Source organism: Glossina fuscipes, unplaced genomic scaffold (assembly GCF_014805625.2).
Source record: "Glossina fuscipes isolate IAEA_lab_2018 unplaced genomic scaffold, Yale_Gfus_2 61594, whole genome shotgun sequence".
NCBI lineage: Eukaryota > Metazoa > Arthropoda > Insecta > Diptera > Glossinidae > Glossina > Glossina fuscipes.
This window is the reverse complement of record NW_024003803.1, coordinates 1,588,551-1,614,407: the sequence shown is the minus strand read 5'-3', so window position 1 is coordinate 1,614,407 and position 25,857 is coordinate 1,588,551. Positions and strand designations below refer to the sequence as shown.

Sequence of the window (25,857 nt, the reverse complement as noted above, 5' to 3'; positions counted from 1 at the left end):
TATTTTTGAGTTAACAAATTTAAAAAAGTATTTAGGATTAGCAAACAGAGAGGATTTAATGAACTGCAGATATCTGCAATAATATTGGCGGTTAAGGAAGTTAAATCTATGCCTTGCCGCCGAGTAAGCGAAATAGCTGAAAGCAGAGCCACTTTTCGAATATTTTTTGAAAAGAGTGGTTTTTTCTATTCTTGTAATATTTAATTGTCTTATCAAACCATGGGAAACACCTGCTTCGACGTCGCAACTGCTTGATCGGAACAGATGCAGGAATAGCTAGATTTAATATATTGTAGAACGATGACAGTAATCTTTCAATACTTCCAGTTGAGATATCAAGCATACTATGTGAAAGATGAGATTTTAGCATGGAAACATTGATTTTATGGAAATCATAATATTTACTTGAAAAAGTTGGATTTGGTGCACAACGATTTACACTAATCTCAGGGAAATTTGCAAAGTAGAGATCAAGCAGTGTACCATTAGAGGTGCGGTTGTATTGAACAAAATTATGATCCAATAATTCGTTAAAGAACACAACAGCTCTATCAGATGTTTTGTAATTATTGTTCACCTCTTTACTTATAATATGAAGCTAAAGAAGTGGTACTCTTGAAATTTTTATCTGGACTTCAATATTGCTATTGGTTGACATTTTTGTAACGAATTTGAGATAATAATAAATAAATAACTACGCCTAGTTATTGGTTGCGAACAAAAACTGATAAAAGCTTCCAAATGAGCAGAAAGTTGGCTGTTGATGCCAAATAGTGAACGTCCAATAAACGATACTATCATTCGAAAAGCACTCATGAAGCCAGTTAAAAATATTACGGCGAGTTTGGATGTCAACTTGCGTTGGAATAATAATTAAGACAGCCGAAAAAATGCTAAATCCAGCAGGTCGAATTTGTCATTAATTCTGAAGTAATGAATTTTAAGTCAACCCTGTCAAACTAACTAAAGAATCGACCAAAGCTTTGAGCGAAAAAGAGAGTAAATACTAAAACTGTTTCTTCTTCATAAAACATAACTTTTCGGAACTGCAGTTTCCAGATTTTTATTACCCCTACTAGCAAGCAACTGGTTTTTATAGTTACGGTAAGCGCCTTCCCGCGCTAAGAGAACATTTTTAATTTTAAACTGAGCGCTTTAAAAACTGTAAAATGTTGAATGAGCCATTATTGTCTGCTTTGCATGATGTGGGCAATTCAACTGGTTATAGTGGAAGCTCCACAAGTCTTAGCATCTTGCAATTTCAACTCAAGCACATAGACTCTTCATTTTCTAGGATCATTGGACCTACTTACTACTTCTTATGTAAACGATTCTTACCCTTCTTTACAAAGTGTGGAAATAACAATACTGTTGTTTTCTCTTGACATCTGCTCCAAGCAACTTTTTTAGCTATGTTGTATCTTTGAATTTTAAATTATATTAATATTTAGTTTAGCGTTTTTCAAGCAGCTACTTTACTTCGACATTGGGCTTGTTAATTTCTGAAACATTCCAACAAATAAAAACGTTGAACTTACTCATGGGATCCTACTTGCAGAGATATCTACCATCTCCTCTCATACTCTCTCTAATTAAGATCAAATAAAAACCACTTATAAAGACAAAGAAAATAAAGTCTTATTTATTACAGGTGTTTATTCATTATTTTTACAATTTTCTCAACTAAAAGAGATAATGATGCAAAATGAGATGTTAGAATAATTTTTGATCTGGACTAGGTAAGTTTTTGCAGTCAAATTGTGTTGATATTCCTTATGATCCCGACATTTGAAGTATTGTTTCGCAAACAGCCCTTTGTTTTGGTGCCTGATATTGCTGTCATTGGCATACAAAAAAGTATTGTATGGCCTTGAATCGTTTTAAAACTGTTGATAAATTATTGGCCATGGCCATCAAGCCTTACCCTTATGAGTTTTGTAACATTATCAATAAATCGTTATTGAGTTTGAGGCCCCAGTTTTGAGGCATACCTTAATCCTAGATGGTAGAAAATTGCCTTGATAGTACAAAAACTCAAAATTCAAATAAAAAATAATTCATAGTGAAGTCTGCTATCTACTATGAATTATGAAAAAAATGAATTTCACTGCTATGATAGCAAATATTATTTTATTCTTGGTAGTAGATTCTAAAAGTATTTGGGGAAAATTTTCAACTCTCTCCTTAGTGCAAAATTTTATCTCAGCTATGATCCTCTTGGCGTTATTTTATTATTACAGGTCTTAATTTAAAAATAATTGACATATGAGCCATTTTGGATGCATTGGAGGCGGAATAATTCCCTAAAAATGTTAGCAACATTTTTCTTAAACCAGGAGTCTTCAAGACAGGATCAGTTTGCACACTGCTTCAGATATAGGCCGATGCTTTTGAATTAGGACAAGTGTCAAATTTGCTTTTTGTTCATATTCTCGTTTTTTTGTTTTGTTTGTTTGTACGTATTTTGTATTTTGGATTTCTTTCTAAATTATTTGTGTATATGCTCTTGAGAATAGTTAACGTTTTCATAGTACAAATATTTTCCACAACAACTCTCTGCAGCCTACTATCCACAACATTAAATAGGCAAAAAATCTGAGTATCATTAGGTGCTACAGTTCTGTGATATCTTTCTACCAACATGGCTTTGTTTGCAGTACAATCTCTTTTTATTTTGCTGTAGGTTTTTTTAAGTATTGTTTTCAAATATATGCCAATACATATTTTAGTAATACGTTTGCATCATAAACTACTGTCTACAATCTTTTAAATGAGTGAAAACTAGCTTTTACCTTTAGTTTATTAGTGGGATGTCGGTACATTTGTGGGATATACGCAACAGGGGAACTTTAAATTTTATCTCTCCATTACTGTCTATTTGAATTTCGGCGTTCCACATGATACTCGTCTAAGGGATATACTTTGTTTAATCTTTGCACTAGCGATCTTTCATCTGCAGCACCAGCATTCGCTGTTCTACTATATGCTGACGATGGTAAAACCATTTTACGATTTGATGCTCTAGAATCCTGTAACTTTCTTAAATCTCATCTTAATAACCTAGTTCGCTAATATGCTGTTTTTACAAAAGAAAAGGTAACAAATTAGTATTTCTTGTGTTACATACGAATGACTACTGGATAATAAACTTTGGTTTAATATGCATATAGAATTTTAAATCAATGAAGCCGAAATTGTATAATGTTTTCTCAAACGACCCATTTATTTAAACAAAATATGATTCCTAAAATGCCATGCTTTTCGTGTGTGTCGAAGGCGGAATTGCATCTTTTACACTTTGGGTGTTGCGAAATGATAAGGAGAACAGCAAGAAAATTTATGATTCTCTAGCTGAATTCATTAACATGGAAATCTTGATCCCATATTTTTAATTTTTCGTCAGAGGCATCGGGTTATTTCTAATCGCTCAGCCTCGACGATCGGGTTGATGATGATACATTAGCATATTTCTTTCGGATTACGCTTCCACATCAACTTAAGCACATTCTAGCAGCACTTTTCTGGGAAAAGCTCGATTCTTTTAGATAACAGATATTTGCACGGTTTAAAGCATTTATTGAACCAATGAAATTATTATTGGTTTCTCCTCATAATGATTATTTTTACAAAATTTTAAATCAGTATCTTCTAGGAATCGTCAGCTACAGTTTTTGCAGACACACGAAGGAACAGACCGCTTAATCAAATCTGTCCACGAATATCTACATTTATTTCAACGTTTATCGTCTTCTAGTATAATTCCATTCAGTAGTAATAGTAATGGTAATGATAATTGAAATTGTAACATGCAAATGTTTTTAACAAAATATTGTCTGAACGGCATTAAAAGTCCTTTTTTTCTGGATTGCAAGAAAGGTTTAACAAGGTACTTTCAGGGTTTTTTTTCAAATTTTACTTGCTTTTATTTATTACGAAATTCATTTATTAATCACCATCTGTATTTTGTAGCAATTGTTTGCATCAATTTGATTAAAGTTTTTCGTTCTTGTTTTTTCTAACTTAGGTAACAGATTTCTATAATTCATCTTAGCGGAAGTAGACTGCTTAAAATTAAATCTCTGTCGTATGAAAATTTTGGTTAACAAAAGTTTATTTTAATTGGAACACGCTAACAATAAAATAGTTGACGAAAACTATTTATATCCATATAGAAATAATAAAGCCATTAATTGTCTAAGTTCTTTAATTGGGGTTACCGGTTAGAAGAAATTATAATTACCTGTGTGTTTTGAACTTTCATTTAAATGACTAATACACAGGTGAGACTTTGTAATTTTGAAGTTAAAAGCTCCAATGACTGTTTGAAGTCTACATTTAACAACTTTTATTTCATTTTCTTAAGGCTTACGCAGGCTACTTATTTTTATACAGTTGCGAGAAGGAAGAATGGAAACAAACAATTATTGAAATATTTAAAAGAAAATATAAATGCGATTAGGATTCCATTAAGACTTTGTCATAGAATTGAATATTAAGTAAGTGCAATCCTAATTTAAATCACAATTTAAATTCAAATAGTTTTGAGAGATTATTAAATAGTATTTGAATTCGTTGGGTATGTGATGGAGACAGTATACTTATTTGGTACGCTGAGTAGGCTACATATTTCAAACTCAAATAAGGCTAATGAATAAAAATAATAATAATTGCATCTTTTTTAAATCGTAAAATATGTATTTCAATTGGCTGAATGTTATTCTATTAAAATTCAAATATTGTAGTAAATAGCATAATGATACAAACGCTTGCGATATAAAGGGGATTTTGTAAATTTTCAGATAATTGTTTCAAGTCAGTAGAGTTTCAGGAGTAATTGCTTTATCCTTTAATTTTAAAAGAACTGGGTCTAATTTGTTTTTATGAAGAAAGTTAAAAAACTGAACAGATCGGCGACTTTGTCGGAAATTGTCTTTGTATACTTAATATAATTGAGAGTAAGGTGGGAGTATGTTGGCATTCACTGCAACCGGTCTTCCGTCTTACCCTCATCATAAAACCGTTAAAGTTTAGCAGCTCGTCAAATTTCTTTAAAGTGATGTTACATTTCCCAGCATAAACTGACAATTAGCGAGTAAGCGCAAATGTGAATAATTCAGAAATGTGCAAACTTTCACTAGCTGTTTATTGAGCTATGTATTGATCTGAAAGCGTATTTCTACTGTATTACGTTGGAACACGTAGTGCCTGTTTATAATTCGATGTTGTTAGATTTTAGTAGCTAAAACAACAAAAACGTTGGCTTCCCCTCCTTAAATTAGTCTTCTTTCGCTATACTCTGCATAATTTGCAATGTAGTTTAATTATTTTGATAAATCATTAAAGACAAGTTCGTCTGACGCTTATCTATTTTCAGTTCTGATATTGAAATGTATTTCATGTCTTAAATGGAATTCGGATTAATACCATAGACGACGAAAACATATTCGTGAGAAAGGAGCTGCTATGTTGTTGCTTTTTTTTTTTTTTTGTCTATCAATTCAGTTCAAAAATATAAAGGCATAAGCGAAAATGTTTTAAATATAAAGTTTTTTCATTTAAAGTCTATATAAGGCAAAAAATTTTAAGGAAATTGTGAACGGAAGTTATATGTTAAAAGTTTCAATCCGTGAAACGAAAGCGGGGACATAGAAAAACCCCTCATGTTTTTTTTATTTTAGCGCAACGATAAAGATGTTTTATCTTTGTAATTTTATTAACCCCATTGCCAAAGCTAACATATATGTTTTTCAATTGCGTATGGGATGAAAGGGTTGTCCGAAACTCCCGTTTTGTTGTAGTCGAGCTACATTTTCAAGACTATGGGAGAAAGGAATTAAATTGGTTTGTTTAAGTAGTCGAGGAGTCAGATACCACTTGTGGTAAATAAACAATTGATCCTGAACCAGTGGTTTTTCATTTGCAAATTTATTTGAATTTTCGTTTGATTTTTCTTTTGTTCTGTTTTTTTCAAGTTCGTTTTTCAAAATAATATTTTTTTTTTTTTTTTTTTTTTTTGTTATGATAAAGTGGCACGCTTTGGGGCGCGAAGAACAAGCTAAGTACTACGAGTTAGCTAGACGCGAACGTCAATTACACATGCAATTATATCCCGATTGGAGCTCTCGTACAAATGCGTCTCGAGGGAAGAAACGCAAGAGAAAACAAGACAGCAATCCGGACGGAGGTTAGAACTTAATGTATTCATTCTCTCTTCTTATATACAATTTTACTATATTTTCTACTCTCTTTTCTCAAACATATAATATATGTATGTAATTACCACATGCGTGCATAAATACATACAAGTATGTGTGTATATATGCATGTATGCCTGTCAACAGCAAAAAAAGCGTATTGTGTACACTTATATATGGTTTATTATTATTTTATGTTATATATAAAATCATCATAAAAGATCCCAAATCATCCCGTAAATACTACAGAATATGTTTTATATACTTATATAGAGTTAAAATTCAGTTAATTTGTTAAATAGCTACGCGAATTCATCAAAGGATAATTATTGAAAAGAAATAAGTTTACTTAATGTATGATTCCAAGAATTCTTCCCTCTTATTATTTGTAATAGACCAAATCAGTCACTACAGGGTAACGTGAATTTGATGCATATAAAACGCATCCATTTTTTTATACCCAACCTACGGAAGGCCGCATTTCTAAGAGTTTTAATTGAAATTAAATTTAAGGGTTTTTTCACGGAGTGTTTGTTATCTTAAGTCTTTATTTATGTACTATATGGACTTCTTCGTTGTATTTTATTATACATTAAATTTCTGATTCATATGTGTAGTATTTGAACGATGAAATCTGCTAATATTGAAGTAGGTGTAGAACAATATTTTGATATAAAATTTTGATAAATAGTTTAGTTACCAAAATTTGTCTTTGATGTTACCATGTTCTTCCTTTTTCAAACTTTTCTATCTAAAAAGCGGATTAAAATAATTCCATTTGTGTTAGCGGTTATAATGCCTATAAACCTGTACTCCAGGCTAACAGTGGCCACGACAATAACATTTATCGGTTCGGTTAACGTTTTTTATTACAAAGTTAAATAATAAACGGATTGAAATAATTTGTATAAGACACATGCGTTAGTAGGTTTAACATTGAACTTAAGACATCGTCTTTTAAATCAGACACCGAAGAAAGATGTAAACTTGGAGCTAAAGCAACAAAGCTTCTCATTATGTGCCTACATTTTTCTTCACCCATCTACGATATTTTTTCATTTAAAATTTCGAATAATCCACCAATAACTTATATCATTGTATGCATATATATTGTCGTATGTAATATATATATATATTGATATATTATGCAATGCAATATATTATATATATATATATAAAATACAAAAAAACATTCTTCGTTTAGTTATCGAAGAAAGAAGATTAATAACAAATTTTCCAGGAAGAATAGTCTGGTCAATACGATCGAAGAGGACATTCACAAATCCCATTTATATATATTTGATCAACGGTTTTTTGTTGGAACTTCTGCAAAGCGGAACGGTCGAAATAGCTGAAAACATGAAATCTTTGCAAACAGAATCTTAGTTTACTGATAGAAATTAAATTTGAAAGTAGCTACGATTATCTCCCAACTATACATACATCAATTGTGGCACTTGAGCTTTGTAAGAGCGCGTGCAGTCTTCGCATAACTTTTACGTATTTTAATGTGGTAGGAACTACGCTAAGTTCGTTTCAAAACATATGTAATCTTTTTTTGGCTATGTCTTCTCACATATACGAAATCCGGGCAAAATACGCGGAATACAACCGTACACGAAATATCTGTTAAAAAGGCGAGTGTTCGCAGGCACGCTATTGTTGCAAAATAAAAATTTAAAAACAATAAGATCCCTCTAAAAATTTGCAAAACAAAATTGTGCAATTGAAAGAAGTGATGTTCCCTAGTATATATCTTTAAAGCTGTGACATCCTATACAAAATTCTACATTTCGACACTATTAACTCTAATTAATGTTTTTATAACGAATCATACCACGATGTCAATCACTTACAAAAAATATGGAATTGTTTAAAATATTATTGTTTTTATTTATAGTTTAAATTCACTTATACAGAACCAAACGAGTTTATGCACAGATCAGGTTTTTTTAAATCCCTTCAGAACTAATCAAAACATTGAAGTTCTAAGTTCAAATCTGACTCAAACATATGTCGTGATCCGATTAATGTCAAATTATATTTCATATTTATGAAATAAGAACAAGACTTCTTCAGTTCTATAAGGTTTGTTGTAGAAAGCCATAGGTCTCCATTATGAGTTCTATGTGCTAAATTGAATATTTTATGATAATGTAATTGCTGCTCGATATACAAACTTATGTGACCATTTGTTTTGATAATCAAAAAATGAATTTGTAACTGTCATTAAACATGGGATGTGTGAAAAAAATATTTCAACTGTCCACAAGGAATTTATATTGATTTCTTTAAATTTATAGGCAATGCACATGCACTATGTTTATTATTTTAGTCCTAGATAATTATGTATGTATGTGTTGAGATCTTTAAGGTACATCAGTTACAGAAGAACCATTCTACCAAAAGCTTTCGTTGCAGATACTCTGACAGTGAAATAAAAAATGCGGATTTAATATATTTAGGATGACACGAGTTAATATTATTGCAATTAGGATTGCAACATATATTACATTAGTTGAAAGTAAAAAATGTTGTCGTCATTAATAAAGATGATTGAAAGTTAAATATCTGCTTCCAATATGGGTGTTTTCCATAAAGCTATGCATTTATATTTACTTTTATTTTATATTGCTTACATACATTTATTCCGTAGGTTAGAGAATGCTTAATGTGTTGTTAGAAGTTTTGCGGTCTTTCGTTAAAGGTAGATAGTTAAAGTTAAATGCAGTGAACATACTAAAGTCTGATAGACTGTAAAGTGTATGTATATTTCAACTATTTTCCATTTTCCTATGTTGATTGCGGCAAGAATTATTGGTTTATATATGTGCATCCGCTCATTTTGGAGTGAAACTTTATGATAAGAAAGAAAGCGTAAACCAAGCACATTTGCTCAATGATTACAAAATCATCCTGCTTTATAAGTCTTATAATGTAGCAGGTTGTATAATTGGTATAACCAAAGTTACTATTCTTAGCACCACAATAAAATTCTGAAATTGTTAGACTATCTACCATTTCACCCGTTGAAGCATTTGTGCTTAGCCATAATACAAAGCATATAAAGCAATTTGCAAATATAAGAAAGAAACATCGGCTTTGGTAGTTCAAAGTCTATCTTCTTATAATCAGGGATCGAAGTTATTCGCACCAAAGTTTTCGAGGAGTCTAAAAAATAGTCGAACGCAACCTTAAATCGATGCTTTTTAGAAGTCGCAAGTTATTGAATAAAATACTTTATAATTTTGTACTCTTTAAATCTTAAAGCCTAGAGGTTTTATCCCAATTTGTTCTGATTTACATAATTCCGACAAGATATAAGTTCACTAAATTTTCTGTAGTGAATATCACAATTGCTAAATTTTGTATTACCTGCAGCTGTTGGTTTAATGAATCATTAATTTTGTCATTCAAGTGCGGGTTTTTTATGGACTTTATAATCTGTAGAGATTTAGATTTGCCTAGTTTTATCATTGTTCGTTTGTTTGCTTTATTGGCAAAATTCATATAGACGCTGTTAAAATTTCCAATATTTGTACATCAACCCGCTGAAAAAGACTTATTTGAAGCATCGTCCGAACAAAGCGTATGTGCTTTGATTAATTCATCAGAGCATATTTAGTTGGTTTCTAGTAAAAACTATTTCTTACGACTAGAAAGAACTTTTGATTTTGTGAATGAAATAAAATGTATAAAACAGGTTAGATTAAGAACAAAAAGTGAAAGCATGTATAAATAACGCATAGTCTGGCCAAAAGCAAATAAATTCTTTTCGCTCTTTAGGTTAACTGATATAGTGTTCTTAGAAAATGTTTCAAATTATACTTATGAGCATCGTTTTTTTCATAATGTTTAATACATCGGCTGGTGATTCCCGGGAGAAATTTTTTTTGCAAAATTCGACTTCATTCATTAAAACAGTCTCCGCCAAGTGTGTGTTACAATCAGTCTAAAGTTTCTGTAACAATTTCTTCTTTTTGTTTTGTCTTTCGTTCGAGCTCGTTTTGAGATTTGGAAATAATAGCAGTTGGGGGATATGAAGAATGCGATGTGTGGGCGAGGATTTTAAACTCAAATCCATGTAACTTAGCATCAATAAGATGTTGATATTTCTGTTCCACTCGGAGGGGATAACCGCCTAACGCAGCTTTTTCACGCCCAAATTTTCACGCAAATTAATAGCTACACTGCCTTATGTTATCCTCAGTATTTCAGCTATTCCTTGCAACTTCAATTTCGAATGTCTTACAAACTCAGTTTCCAAAATGAGTAAAATAGCGTTCCTGAAACCACTGTAACTCATAAGTAATCGAAGTGACATGACATTTCGACAGCCGTCGTTTGAGGGTTGGCATTTGCTAAAAATAATACGTATTGAAGATTTACGCGACATTTTGTAGTTATGTATAATTTCCTATTGTTTGTTTCCTAAAAATAATTAGAACATTTTAGGTACCATTTAAATGCGGTCGAAGGCTCCGAGCAATCACTTTCACTGCAGTTAACTATATGTATATACGCGTATACATATATGTATATATATGAAAATTTTTAAACTTTTTAACACTTTTGCGTTATGTTTTAATTGGGCCTTTTTTAGATTTTTAAATGTATTAACTACTTCACATTTTAAAAAAAATATTTCTTTTTAAAATTTTAAAATTACTCTATCCACCATACTAAAAGATATAAATGAATATGTAACAAAGTGTGATGTGAAATGAGAAATCATAAATTCTTGGTAGGTGTGACAATCTGGGCTTGCTTAATTATAACAGTTTGTTTTCCTTTTTATGTTAATATGAAATTTCATGCCTTATTATTGCATTAAAACACAAATCGTAAAAAGTCCGGATCTCTTTATTAAAGCGACCAAGACCACACGAAAAGAACGAAAGTATTAATCGAAATACGCAAAAAAGTGAATATAATTTATAGACAAAATAAGTTATACTTCGATGGCTCATATTTCCTACAATTTCATATTGCATTTTTTCTTAGCTTTCTAAATCCTTCATTGAGCGGTTAATGCCTATTATGTCGTTCCATTGTTAGCACTAAGGCATATACACTCCATACATTATCATACATGTACGGTCGTAAAATTTGAAACATTTTGACCCGATATGTCTGATTTTTTATACTTCTAAAGCCGTAAAAATTGAGTATTTACAGTTTATGCCTAATCTAGACCATTAAATTTTGGCAATAGCTTGAAGAGATCCGACTAATAGATGAAACAGTACAAAAGAGTTTATAAAAGTCTTTTTAATAATATACAAATCATAGAAGATACTCAATAATCGACTCACCTTAAAAAATATTTGAAGAATGTCAATGCGAAATTATGCGTGAAGTATTGCTAACCCCTATTAATCACGCGACAGTAATTACAAAACATATTCCGAAGTTTTCGTTTGTTTATTTAAGTGGTGGATATTTAAACTTCGCTTCAAAGCGAATGTAGCTGTTTCATTTGTTTTTCTTCACCCCAACATCCTTTAGTTCATAGTGTGATTTTGTAATTTTCTAAAGTTAATTTCGCAAATTTTTAAAGCGCTTTTTGAATGTTTTTTGTCATGTGACTGCATGCTCATTTCAACTGGTAGTATGTATTCAAGATGTAGAATCTATACGGTGTGTTATTATTATTAAAACTATTTTAACTGCATGTCTGTGTCTATCTTCCAGGCAATAATTCCTTTTCTCTCTGTCTCTCTCTCGCAAAGAACATAATTAATTAATACATTTTCCTAATGTTCCACCGTGTAGTTGTAGACGTGTATGTAATACTGGTGGTTGGTTGTGTTGATCAAATGATAATAGATGGCCAAGTAAAATTAAACTTGGCGTAGAAAATTTACATATCTTTGCCATCTGTAATCATTAGAGAAGCTTTCATCAAGACATCCTAACAGAAAACCACCTCGCTCACTAACGTTCCAAAGTTGTATCCCTTTAATATTGAACATTGTGTTTTCTTTTTTGTATGTTTTTCTTTTTCTCTTTCTCCTCTTTCTTTTTGTATTCTCATTTCGAATTGCGTTCAACCGATTTAGGAAACAACAATTTAAAGAAATGTCGGGCCAGATTTGGGTTAGATCAACAGTCTTCTTGGTGCAAGCCATGCAGGTATGTAAATAAAATTAAAATAAAAGAAATTTTAAAAACTTTTTTTAAACAGTCACTTGTCCCCACTAATATAACACTCATTTTACGAAACCAAACCGTAAAAGCATTCATTATTTGAAACTTCAGCTATAAAAGCAAATGTAAACAAAAGTATCAAAACGAATTTTTTCAGTGTAATTTTACTCACATGTTGAAAGCTAATGCTTATATCAGAGAAAACAAATACCGAAAATTAAGTAAATGGATGTATTTCCCGCATGAATTTCAATCATACTTCCTTTAAGTCACATCGTACGTATTTATGAAGGAATAATTGAAAGAATTCTATATGGAAGCTACACCTTAGATATCCAGGACTTCAATTTTGATGTCTTTGCGATTTGGGTAAATTTTGGTCACTCTTTATATAGAATTAATACCTAGCTTTCCAGTAATTCATAAAGTAAGTATATTCTCGATAAACGTCAGGTTTCAATATTTTGTCTACTCGTTAGCCTAAAGCATCAGAGCATCTAGAACTGTATAAATTAATCAACTTACCTTTCACCCTGTGTTATCGTTTGAGGAAAGAACAAGGATGAAGGAATATAAAGACAGACACTGCATAATATATAAACTTCACCATGCTGTAGAGTGTAGCAGATACAGTATAATACGTCTCTTGTTATACAGAGATTCTGAATGGTACAAAGGAAATATCAAGGCTATTATCCCTGGTCTTTTGGGTGTAGGGCATGAAAAAACAAACCTATGTCTGCCAACTTTTGATGGTTTGGCTTAAATTATTACTGATTTTGTTTTCCTTTTGTAAATGTACATGTTCAAGAGGCATGACAGTTTATGTCTCAATAGGAAATAGTACAGAAGATATTTAGCAGCATGAAAGTATAAAATAAAAGCGAAGAAATTGAAACATCTAAGTGTGTTAAAACCTGGTGGCACAAAATCTGCTTGATCTGAATGAAAAAAACAAAGACAAATAAAAAGAAAGGTGGGAGTTTAGTAATACATCGTCAACATTAGAGCATATCGGTCATACGAAGTTTAACTCCGGAATGAATATATTAAAGACGTTATATAATGTTCTATTTGAAGAAAAATTCCTTCAATCAATACAGCAATTTATAGTAATCAAAAATTTAATTATGCTTAAACAATATTGAATTGTACCAGGTATGGGAATCTAAAACCGGATGACTTATGCCCATAGATGGCTCTAGCTTACTGACGAACCGCGTCATTGACGCCATACCACAACGTGGGATGAAAAGTGGATTTATTTTCAGAATGCCACACCCAATAATTCATGGATAAGTCCAGACGTACCCTTCAGATCTATCGCAAAACAAATCGTTATGTTCAAAAAACTATGCCTTGATCCGATAGGATCCTAACGTAAAACGTTTGATACTACACGTGACTAACAATAAGAGCATTGAAGAGTTCCCTGTTCAAAATATCGTAAACCGCAACATAAGCACCCTTTTTTAAATATCATTTCCCATCCATCCATATTGCAAAACTGATTCGCGACTCGTTGGAAGCATTCAAAGGAGAAATGCTAGTCCATGCGGATTAGTGCTTTCATTTCTACACCATGATGGATTACCAACTTGTTAAACTACGTTTTGGTTCGCACGAAGATGTGAAAAAAAACCACTCCACGAAAGGTTTGCAGCAAAACGGAGAACATTTTTGAAGACGACGTACGCATAAATTGTCATACAGATAAGAAAAATGTACAGCTGGTATTGGGGCAATGCTTAGAAAAGAATATTTTTTACCATTTTCATACAATAAGCGTGTATTTTTTGTGCAAAAATTCCGGTATTATATTGACATACTTATGTAATTATTGAATTATAATGAACTATAATCGACCTTCATATACAGATAAGCTCACGGATAAGTGATATTCTGTATTGTGGCACATACTGAATGCGTCTTCGTGAAATCTTCTTCGTGATCTACCAGCGACTGTATCAAGAGTCAATTAATCTGCTTGTCTAGAAAACATATACATAGATGATATGAAAATGTTGTAAGCCTTTGATGAAATATTTTAAAATGACTTTGATGAAGTTAATATAAATACAACAGTTTAAAATAGAGCAATAGAGCAATCTGGCAAGTCTGACTATAAAACATCTTGCGCCAGTTTAACGTCATATGGGAAGTCACAGGAACACAATATCTTACTTCAGTTTAAAAAATTATTTTGAATCGATAAGTATTCCAAAAGATGGATTTGTGTGAAGTGCTGTTATCGAACTTAATATATTGCTTATGATTTTAATAAGTAAGAAATTCTATTCTTTTTTTTAACGTAACAAGCGTTTTTACATAGCACATAGACGTGGGTGGAACAAAAATTTTTTGCACCTTTTGATTCACTTAAATAAAAGCCTATTTCAGAAAAAATTTTTATATAGAATTCATTTTATATCTTTTAATATATTACAATGTGCATTTTACTCTCAAACCCGGCTTATTTGATAACCACATTGACGAGATTTAAAAAAATATCTACCACGAATTAGCAACCGTCAAGATTGTTTGGGATTGCAATAGTTGGTAGTCACATCCGTCTCTCCATGTCATTTCATCTAACGTTAGATTTGCGAACTTTTTGCATGTATCTATTTTTAATGAAATTCATCAATTTCACTGGTAAATTTCGTGAATCATGGCAATCGCAAATATAAAGATAGGAAACTAAAATTTGGCGCACAAGTTCGTTTACCGATGAGCAATAAATTAACCATTTTACGCCTATTGAGTTCTCTTTCATAGTTTCTGCTACTATTTGAAGTTACTAAGCTTAAGGTCCATATTGAAAACATTCTTAAGAAAAAAATTATTCGGCACTTTATGATGGCCCTCGTATCTAATTTAGCACGGCGTATTCTGTTCTCCAAACCCTTTTGTTTACACTTTCACTTGATACCCATGCCAATATGATAATTAGAAAAATGCTAATCCGTCACTCTAAGGCCTTCACTAGATCGCAGGCGTACTATGAACCGAAATTAAAGTCTCACTTCAATATTGGTAGCAGCTTGTCGTGCTTCCACCTTGAGAGATACACTGACGTGACTAAAATGGTTTAAAGTAACGATATAATATGGTTCAAATCTTAAGTAATATTGCTCTCCGAAAGTTGGAATTTAGTGTGCTTGCTCAACATGTTCGAACTGTATATATTCATAGCTTGTTTCTAAAATATCCTGTAACTCTACTCTTGAGACTAGAAGTTTGTATTAGCAGTTCTCTCTTATTAATTTAAAGATTACTTCGGATTTTTCTCAAGTTTATTTGGATAGTTAATAAGTAAGCTTTGCAAGCAGTGCAGGTGTTTTATACAACTTAGCCCAATGGTAAGCCAGCGCTTTATATTATTTTTAGTTTTCTTTCCTTTACAAAGTACAATCGCATTATGTAACTTCGACATAATCAAATAAGCCGTTAATATGGTTATTACAGGATAATCAGTCTTTGGACTTGATAGCTCAACTATAAAATATTGGTACACAGTATTTTTCGGCTTCGGTTACATAAGGTGAGATGCTATAAAAATAAACCAATCTCTTCTTCGAAGTTTAGCAGACATTATACCATTACAAAAAAAAAGAAAAAATCACAGAATACAACATATAATATGGACACCATACGAATTTACCGAGAAAGATATTTATGCGTCCTACGATGACGGAAGCGAACTTAAAAATTTGCTAAACAATCCTTATTTTATTTATTTATCAAAATTTTTTTATTGAAAATTGTTGTGCCGTTAACTACGCAAGTTTTTTTCTCTCCTTTGTTTTGTTATATCGGGTGTCCCAAAATTTATGCAGGAAGTAATTTTAACGAAAACACAGATTTCTATGAGCAACAATAATTCGTCGATAACAGTGTATTGCACAAATGGAGCAGAACATAAATTTTACGTGAGTTTTGAGACATCTTGTATTCTTTTTACTCACTTTATTCGAAATGCAATAATACATCCTGTACAACATGCTGATTTCTTATGTGAAGACGAGATTTAAAAATTGGTATTTACTTCTTTCAAAATTATTAATTACAACGCTATACATAGGTGTAATCAACGATGAGAAAAATATAAGGCCTTAACAGAGCTCATCGAAACGGCAAAGTGTCGGCTTCATTACTCAGCGCGTAGTGTGGTTCAAATTTCGATACTATAAATATTCAGAAGAAAAGAAGAAATGAAATATTAAGTTATATTTATACGCAAAACCAAAAGTTTCTCGCATAGCAATGTTCTAATTTGCTTAGGTTTGGCCCCATTAAGATCTTGTAGTTCACAATACAAGTTTACAAATAAATATCCCAAGTCAATGGGAAACAATATTTTTCAAAGCTTTAACAAAATAAGGATGGCGAATAAAATTTTTGGAGGTAACCGGCGCTATGTAATAGAAGCGCATGAAAATAAAAGCAACTGTCAACGGACAACAGTTTTTGGTAATTAATACAATGAAATATTAGCGGATTAGCAAAATACGAGGGAATTAGAAAAAGCATTAGAACACAGTACGATAATTCCGATGTGTTTCGTTTGGGCCGACCCTCGTGATATTCAGCGACAAAAATCGAAATGTAAAATTTTGTGTTTGGAAAGAAGTGTTTTTGAACATAAGTTTCTATAAATAATAATTATTCTATAAATAATAATTTAGCAAGTTGGTTGTTTTATAAACAAGGCCATGGTATCATAAACTCTCTATTCAGTGATGCGAACTTAGCTTAAAGAATATATGTACATAACAATATACATTTGTTTTTTAAAGTAGTTGTGACATAAATGCGCTTATTTCTGTTGTCCGATTTTCTCTACTATTCATAGTATGTGCGTTTATTGCTCTATTTCAAATTTACAAGTGTATTTCTTACATAATGATAATGATACAAATCTATTAGGGATTCCATATACTTCAATATATTTGATAATGCTGCTCTCTTTAATAATTCATTGCACAATTTGTGATCTCAATGTATATGTCAGCTAAATTCTTTTCAATTTTGAGTTAAATTGAAATTGAAATAATTAATTTATAAAATCATTTTAATCGTGACGTTAAAGAAGTTAAGTTCCTTCGATACTGCTTTCCACAGTTTTCGATAATATATGATCTAGATGGGTTATGCTTTTTAACTACTTTTCCTGGTGATTAAATATCCTTCCTTTTTCCTTATTAAAAATCTCTTCTTATTTTGCTATTATTACGATAGTATTTTTTATAAAATTTTTAAGTTGCAAAGTGGATAAAATAGTGTTAATATGTTCCATTCATCTACACAAATTATAATTTTTGGGTATCATGGCTCTTCTTTGCAGACCCATCAATAATTCTGTTGGTAACAACTTCGAATTGACATATTCCTGCATGATAATAATGCTCGGCATATAGCCGAGCCATTTTATTCCAAATCTCAATCATACTTTCTGGCAGTTAATTTGGCTTTGACTAAAGAAGGACTCGCAGTAGTGACTTTAATAGCTAAATTCTAGTAAACTGACGATTTCTTTAGAGCATCCAGAAATAGAGAAAGGAATTATAAGTTTCACCCTAATGGCTAAAGAGGCTGTCTGTAGACGTAGAATTAAATCCAGATATTTCGAAATACAATCAGCGATAACTAAAATAATCTTTTCCACTACTGTCTATATAGTGTATAGCAATATTTTCATAAGGGCTATTAGGTATTTCATAATTAACAAATGGCTCTTTTACATTTAAGTAATGATATTTTTGACACCCTTTGCGTTTTACCAACACCGTTAAGCTTTTTATGCCAAAATTTGTATTATTTTTTGTTGTTTCTACACCGACAGGCTTTATATGAAGATATTTCAACATATTTTCTTTTAATTTAGTGCTAATTAAAATTAGTCAAAAATTTAAAGAAATTATGTGAACGTAACTTTCAAACGGCACTTTGACGCGTTTCTGAACTATAGAATAAACCGATAAAGGACCATCAAAGAGAAACGACAAGACATTCCAGCCCATGAAAGCACATGAACTCACCATAAATCAGAAGTCGGTTTGTACGAAGTTTTTCTTAGAGGCCGGTTAGCTCGTGCTCAGAATACTCAAACACCTTAACTGACCGTTGTGGAAAAATCCTTGGATTTTCGTGAAAAACAGATAAAATTAAATTAAAGGCTGTACGAGAACACATTTTAGGTTTCCCACCATATGAGAGCCATTATATCAGAGATCGAAAACATTTGAGTGCTGATTTAGATACTCGTAAAATGTGTAGCCTAAATGTAGAGAAATATGAGGAAAATAACAAATAATTTGTTAAGGAGTGGACCTACAACAAAGTATTTAATACTGGATTTGATTTAAATTTCCACATTCCTCAAAAAGAGACATGCCAAAAATGGGATTTACTAAACGGAAATTTTATCTTAGACAAAGTCACGATTTACATTTGCAAAATGGCGAACGAGCTAGGAATTGTCGTACAGAAGACCAGAAAAAAGGAAAAGAAAATCGCAGGAACTATTGATTTTCCAATACATTCCGTTTTGTTAATTTATTATAAGCGAAATATGTACGTATATAACTTTGGTTTCCATAATTTTCATGATGACAATGTCAAGATCTATGTGTGAGATGGAATTACAGTTTCAAGAGGTGCACAAGAAGCAGCATCATGCATATTGAGGACAGAACTACTCAAAAATATGTACTAGCTTACAGTGACGCTTATACAGGCCAAAATGGTAAGATTAAAGTAGAATTGACATGGATGAAAATTGTTCAGTTATCACATAATAACATTGAAACGATAGACCACAAATTTTTAGTGTCTGGCCATTGCTTTCTATCGAATGACCGTGATTTTGGGTTGATAAAATGGAAAATACACAAGTAAGTTTTATCCGGCGGGGACAACTTTCGCATAATCACCATTAAGTGTTTAACACTTTACTCTCCAAGCTCTTTTATTTGATACCCATACCACTGGTATTATTAAGAAAAAATTAAATCCGCCTGAGTGGCCGAGTAGGCAAGAGTCTCGACTAGCAAGTCAATGGTCGTGGGTTCAAATCTCAAGTGCGGTAGAGTTTTTAATAAAGCCGAAAGCGTTAGATGCTAGTGCTTTAAGACTTTAGTCTTAGAATTTATTCTCTGGCTAAATTTATAATAATAATAATAATAAGAAAAAATTAATCACCGTGTCTACCTTGCTCATTTTAAAATTAACCCATTTTTAGGCAGGTAATATATCTTTATTTAGGGAGTGTACAAAATAGTTTTAAACATTCGGTCTTGTTTGCCTTATGATGAATAAGCATGAAACTTCAAAAAGGTGAAAAAAAAACATAATTTAATCACTTGTAACTTTCTGTCAGCATGGGTTATATCTTTAATTTTTGCACGTAAGGGGTAGAGTGTTTCGTAAAGTAAATGTACATAAATTCAGCCTTTTATAATTTCCGAGTAACGAGCCAAAATCCAAAAATTTTTGTTAAAAAAATATGAAGTTGCGTTCAGTTTACATTTCACTGCGTGCTTCTGGTGCGACCGATGTGGCTCATTTTCAATACCTGCATGCAGGAAGTTCCAATGTTTCTACAAAATTTGAAGTCGTTATCTTCATTTTGCGACCAGGAGAGAGCCAACAAAACATATCACACAGACAGGCAATAAATTTCCATTAATCAACACTAATAAGATTCTAAATTAAAATGTCGCATAATGTAGAAATATTTCTTGATTTATTCAAATGCAATTCATTCAATATCTCGAAACAAGAAATATATGATTTAGAACACTTTCATAATTGTGGGCACATTTTTACCACGTATGTACGAGTGGAATTTTTTATATGCAAATACTAATGTCTATATGACTTTTATTTAGGATGTGTTAGTTTCAGTTTGAGTGACGCTTCTAGTAAACATATGCTCAGCCCATTTTTAGGCGAACCAGTTTGTAATGTAATTTTATTTCTATTATTATATGGTGGAAGCATAGTAGCTTTCAATATCGTAGGTTTTACTTTATTTAGGCAAACTTCATATTTTGGCAGGCATTCAAAAATACGGCGGCGATTTCGTTAATTCCCTTAACGGATTCTATATATCAATTAAATATGAAATGTATTCCTGCGGATAAGTAATGGGGCTCGTGGCTCTTTGTAAATCCATTTTATGCTTTGGGTCAGTTAAAAATACAATAGAGTTTCCATTGGCACCAAAATATCAGTTTACATATACAATTACATTCTCAATTTCTCTGAATTTCTTCTCAATCAATCATTGACATGGTTCGAGGTCGACTCTTATACCAAGACGCAATCGACGAATGGAGTACTAAGTAAACAAAACTCCTTGCCCCTTTTATCTAACGGTATCTGCCAAAATCCTTTTTTTAAATTAAATGGAGAGAAATACCTCTCGTTAATGAGTTTTGGTTTGATATCTTAAAAAGTTGGAATGTCACAAAAATGACTTTCTATAGAATGATTGACTTCTTGCGAGTTGATGTATATTCTGGAATATTTATCAGGCTTCTCAACCACAGCTATAGTTATAATCGAGCAATTAGGCTTTTCTACTTTTCTGCTTTTATCTTTCCCAGATATTTTGTTTGAAATCTGCTGGGTCCTGCTAGAATAAGAGGAAATTAACAAGGACGCGAGTTTGTCCGTATACATTTCTTCTGCATGTTATTATTTGGAAATGCTTCTGATGTACTGAAAATTGGTTATGGCCTCACAAGCTAAAACTTTTTTTTTTTTTTTTTTTTGTGAGGTGGAAGACCTTCAAAAGGCGCCCATTAGGGCAGTGCGAGACTTTAACCCGCTAAAAACCACCTGTGACACGACCGTTTAGGTATACCTTCACAGGGAGGATAGCCGTTTAGGCACTACTTAAAAGCCTACGATGACGCTCTTCGTGTCTTTGTTTACGCATAGTGTTTGCGGCGAACATTTCTACCGCCTTCCATATTTTGAGGTCATGAAACATATTTGTCACAAGATTGTCGGGGAGAGGTAACACTCCAATTTCCGTCTGTAGTCTCTGTCGTTCGTTATAGTATTTCGGACAGACAAAGAAAACATGTTCAGCGTCTTCGATGCACTTACAAAAACTACATAATGGGTCCTGCTCGATTTTAAATCTATTAAGATAGGACCGCAAGCAACCATGGCCGCTAAATACCTGGGTCAAACAAAAGTCGACCTCATCATGTTGCCTATTCACCCAAGGCCGTAAGTCTGGTATGAGTCGATGCGCCCACCTACCCTTACTCGCTCTGCTCCAGCGCTCCTGCCACTCTTCCAGCAGACGCTGTTTTACTCGCTGCTTAGCCGCTTCAGCTGGCAGTCTGTGAAATTCGGCTCTATACAGACCTTCTTTACCACGCAGATCGATTGGCATCATACCAGCGATAACCAGGGCCGCGTCCTCCGACACCGTCCGATATCCGGCGCACACCCTTAGAGCGCATAGCTTGTATGCTGCTTGTATGTCTCTAGCGAAAGCCTTGTTCCACACAGAAGAGCCGTACATTATTGTCGCTGTTACCACATCTGCGATCAGCTTCCTAAGATCTTGCTAGGGCCACGCAAGTTTGCCAGTAAGCGCGTCAACGACTTTGCTACCTTCACTGCCTTTTCGCCCGTGTATTGCAGATGGCGTTTAAACGAGAGTCTGCAGTCTATCATCACTCCTAGGTATTTTATTGCTTCTTGAGACTGTATTCTCGTATCTCCGACTTGGATAGTCACTTTCTCAATTTTCTTCCTAGAAGAGATTAATACCGCTTTTGTTTTTTCTTCCGCCAGCTCTAAATCCACTGATCGCAGCCACCTCTCGATCATGTCGGTGGTTTTATTCGCAGTAGTGGTAATTCCCTCTAGAGTTTTCGCCACGATAGTTATCGCTACGTCGTCTGTAAAACCCACGATGGATGCTCCCTCTGGAAGAGGTAATCTCAGGATATCGTCGTACATTACGTTCCACAGCGTAGGGCCTAGGACTGATCCCTGAGGTACCCCTCCAGTGAACAGCCTCTCCCTGCACCCGTTATCTGTAACATATCTCAGTTTCCTGCCGGTAAAATAACTAGCCACTATATTAATCAAATAATGTGGAATTCTTCTTTCCTGAAGGCAGCTATGACGCAATACCAGTTTGCTGAGTTGAATGCATTTTATATATCTAATGCTATTACTAGGCAATACTTTTTGTTGCCTTCCATCCAACGTTTACCTTTGATTGCTTCTGCTGCGGTATTTGTGACCATTTTTATTATATCCATTGGGCTTTTCTTTTTCTTGAAGCCGGATTGGAAGTCCGACAGCTGTTTAGATCTCTCCAGTGATGCTTCTAAACGAGTTCGAATAATCTTTTCGTACACCTTGCCTATCGTATCTAATAGACAAGTAGGGCGGTATGCATTTGCAACTTGCGACGGCTTGTTTGGCTTTGGCAGCAACACCAACGTCTGTTGTTTCCACTTATCTGGGAAAAATTGTTCTTTCAAACAAGCGTTGAAAGTGCTCGCAAACATAGCAGGCCTTGCCAACATGGCTTGCTTAATAGCGCAATTTGGGATACCATCAGGGCCAGGCGCTTTCTTAGCTTTTATTTCTTTTGCGATGGCCGCAATCTCCTCCTATATTGTCCCTCTCCTCCCTCAGTGGCACATACAGGAACATGGCTTTCTGTGGGAACAGTGTACCAATTATCTCTTCCACAAATTCAGCGCAGCTTGATCGCTCAGAATACTTCAATTTCATCATTACCAGTTTATACGCCATCCCCCATGGGTCCTCATTAATGTCATTTATAAGTTTCTGAAAACAGTTTTTTTTGCTGACTATTATCGCTTTTTTTAAGAGCCTTCTCCTGAGTTTGAACTCTTCTTGGTGGCTGTGGTAAGCACTAGTCCCTCCCGACCTTTGGTAGGCACGCCTCGCTCTGTTACATTGAGTCCTTAGTTCGGCTATCTCGTCAGTTATAATCCGTGCTAAAACCTCCGCGACCGCAGCCTGAGCTGAGTTTCTGGGTTCAGCTTCTTCCAAAGTAAGCTCGAAGAGCGATTCTGGTTTCCACTTGGGTCCCCTGAGACGGTGTTTTACCCTGTTCGCCCGCATGCTCTGCTGTATTTCCCAGATTTTTGCTGCGTGGTCACTGTGTGTATATATGTTGCTAACACCCCATCGTATACGCAAGGCCAATGCACTACTGGCCATGGTAATATCGATCGCGGAGACACGGCCATCTCTGTTAAAAGTATTTTCATTACCTTCGTTTAGGATTGTCAAATCCAATGAGGCTAGGGATTCAAGCACTATTTTGCCTTTAGCATTCGTCCACTTGCTACCCCAATTAGTCGCCCAGGCATTAAAATCACCGGCGAAAATTACCAGTGTTTTTTCCCTTGCGTCGGTGCATCTATACGTTTTTCGAATTCCGCGTGGTTTATACTTGGCGGGAAGTAATAGCTGTAAAGGTAAACCTCTCTATATTTGACACAGACGAAGCCCTCTCCTGTTGAGATGAATCTCATGGTTGATGGGTGCAAGCTGCATTGCCAAAAGGCTGCAGTTCCAGTCTTGTCCTTTGCCCAACTGTTTCCGGAGCCTACCTTGTATGGCTCACTTACGGCTGCTATGTCAATCGAAGCTTCTCTGACGTTCTGTTTTAGCAGCTCTTGTGCAATACGACAGTTGTTTATGTTTATTTGCGTACACTTTATGGCTGTCCATTGTTGTTAGCGCCGCGTGAATTTACTGGGCAAAATCCGCCGGCCATTGGGTGGTCATGAGGCTTGCCTTGTTCCTTGCAAATCCCACAGCACGGGCTCTTATTGCAGTCTCTTGCTCGGTGCCCGTCTTTGCTGCATTTTAGACAGCACTTGCTTCTATCTGTCCTTCCTTTGCAATTTCTAGCAATGTGGTCTGCCTCGAAGCATCTAAAGCATTTAAGATCTGTGGATCCTGCTCACTACCCAGCCAACTTTGATTTTCCCGGCTTCAAGTAACTCTTTAGCAGTTTTTTTTGGAACCGATAGAGTTGCAGTTTGTGTGCCGACATACGCCTTCCTAATTGAGGTGACTGCTTCCTTCTTGATATTTAGATTACTGAAGATCGTATTTATGGCAGCTATTAAGTCATCCGCTGAGGTAACTTCATCCAGGTCCTTAAATTCGACTTTGTCTGCGTGGTCATTAGTTTAACAATAGCCTCCTGGCCTAGCGTTTTTTCCACCAATTTCTGGTAAGCAGTGTTTTCTTCCTTCGCACTTTGCTTAAACTCCAGCACCATTTCTCCTTTCAGTGTCTTCCGTATTCTCGTCAAATTTTCGCCGACTTTTTGCAGCTCCCCATCATTTTTAACTTTTTTCAGCATATCGCTGTATGACAAAATGCCCGTTTGCTTGATTACAATTGCATCCGGCCTATTCGCCAATTTGATTGGCTTGACCTTTCTATTTTTTGTTTGGACCGCGGTCCACTCTTCATTTCCGTATTTTGATTGCTTTGGCTCCTCCTTTTTGGTATTTATCCCATCACCGGCCCGCTTACTTTTCTTCGCAGGAGTAGTATCCGTGGATCCCTCCTCTCTGAGCCTTTTCGTGGCGTTTACTCTGCCTCCTTTTTCGGTCTGGGTTGTGCCATCTCTGACCGCTTTTTTGGGCATTTTATTTGCTAACTCTTTTGCGGTTTTTTTATGGAGCACAGCTAGCATGTCCACCAAATCTCTCATCGGCTGATGAATGGTACGCCTAGCCGTAGCAGAAGGAGTTGGGGCCATCATTTCGATGAGTTCTCCAATTTGCTTTCCTAGCTCGACGAAAGAGTTTTCACCTTCTCTTATCATCAAAGATTCCTCGTGAAGGATCGGTGGAGAGGACTGACTTCTCATTTGCGTATGTTGCCCGGCGATTTGCTCAGGTGAGCGTTGGATTCGAATACTCTTTTTGAACGGATCGGGTAACACTTCCGGACTATCCCACGTGGCGCCTTGTGCGCCTTGAGGTGTCCATTTATTTCCGGTTTTGGCCGGCATAATTTTCGTATTAGTGTTATATATGTTAGTTTACTTGTAGATGTAGTTATGAATGTATGTATATGAGAATTTCTCTTACGTTTGTTTGTGTGGATGTATATATCTATGTTTTTTTTGTTTTGCTCTGTGAGCTGGAGGTAGAAAATCTTCGAAAGATACTGCTGGGTCTTAGTAGCAGCATGCACGATTCGCCATCCCTGGCGCATACGTACTAAAAACTACCCCCCACACACACTTCGTCTACCACTCTCCCCCGCGGGACCACCGTTAGGTATTACTTCGCGGGGGCTGGTTGTCGCTAGCACGCTCCTGATGGTGGGACCTCAGTGGAATGCACTATCGGCTTTCACTCCCTCTGCTCTCCACCCGTTGTCTCTCCAATCGTCGCAACTCCACGAGCGTATTGCTGGCGAATGCGTCTACGGCGTTCCAGGCTGCTGCACTGCCAACCATTGCGCT

At 34.4% G+C, this 25,857-nt stretch overlaps 1 protein-coding gene across 10 annotated transcripts in view; it reads left to right on the top strand.

The window, feature by feature from the left end:
• LOC119643768 overlaps positions 1 to 25,857 on the top strand; it is a 77,479-nt gene that overhangs the window by 21,251 nt on the left and 30,371 nt on the right. For 6 of the 10 annotated variants that reach the window (XR_005248428.1, XR_005248429.1, XM_038043233.1 and 3 more), the window contains one exon: positions 12,257 to 12,329. Coding sequence is in view for 6 of the 10 variants with exons in the window: in XM_038043233.1 (XP_037899161.1) it covers positions 12,257 to 12,329 (73 nt within the window). In the remaining 4 variants the exon portion in view is untranslated. Of the gene's footprint in view, positions 1 to 6,027; positions 6,185 to 12,256; positions 12,330 to 12,501; positions 12,765 to 25,857 lie in introns of those variants that run through there. The other 4 variants (XR_005248427.1, XR_005248430.1, XM_038043232.1 and 1 more) reach the window with 4 other exon arrangements.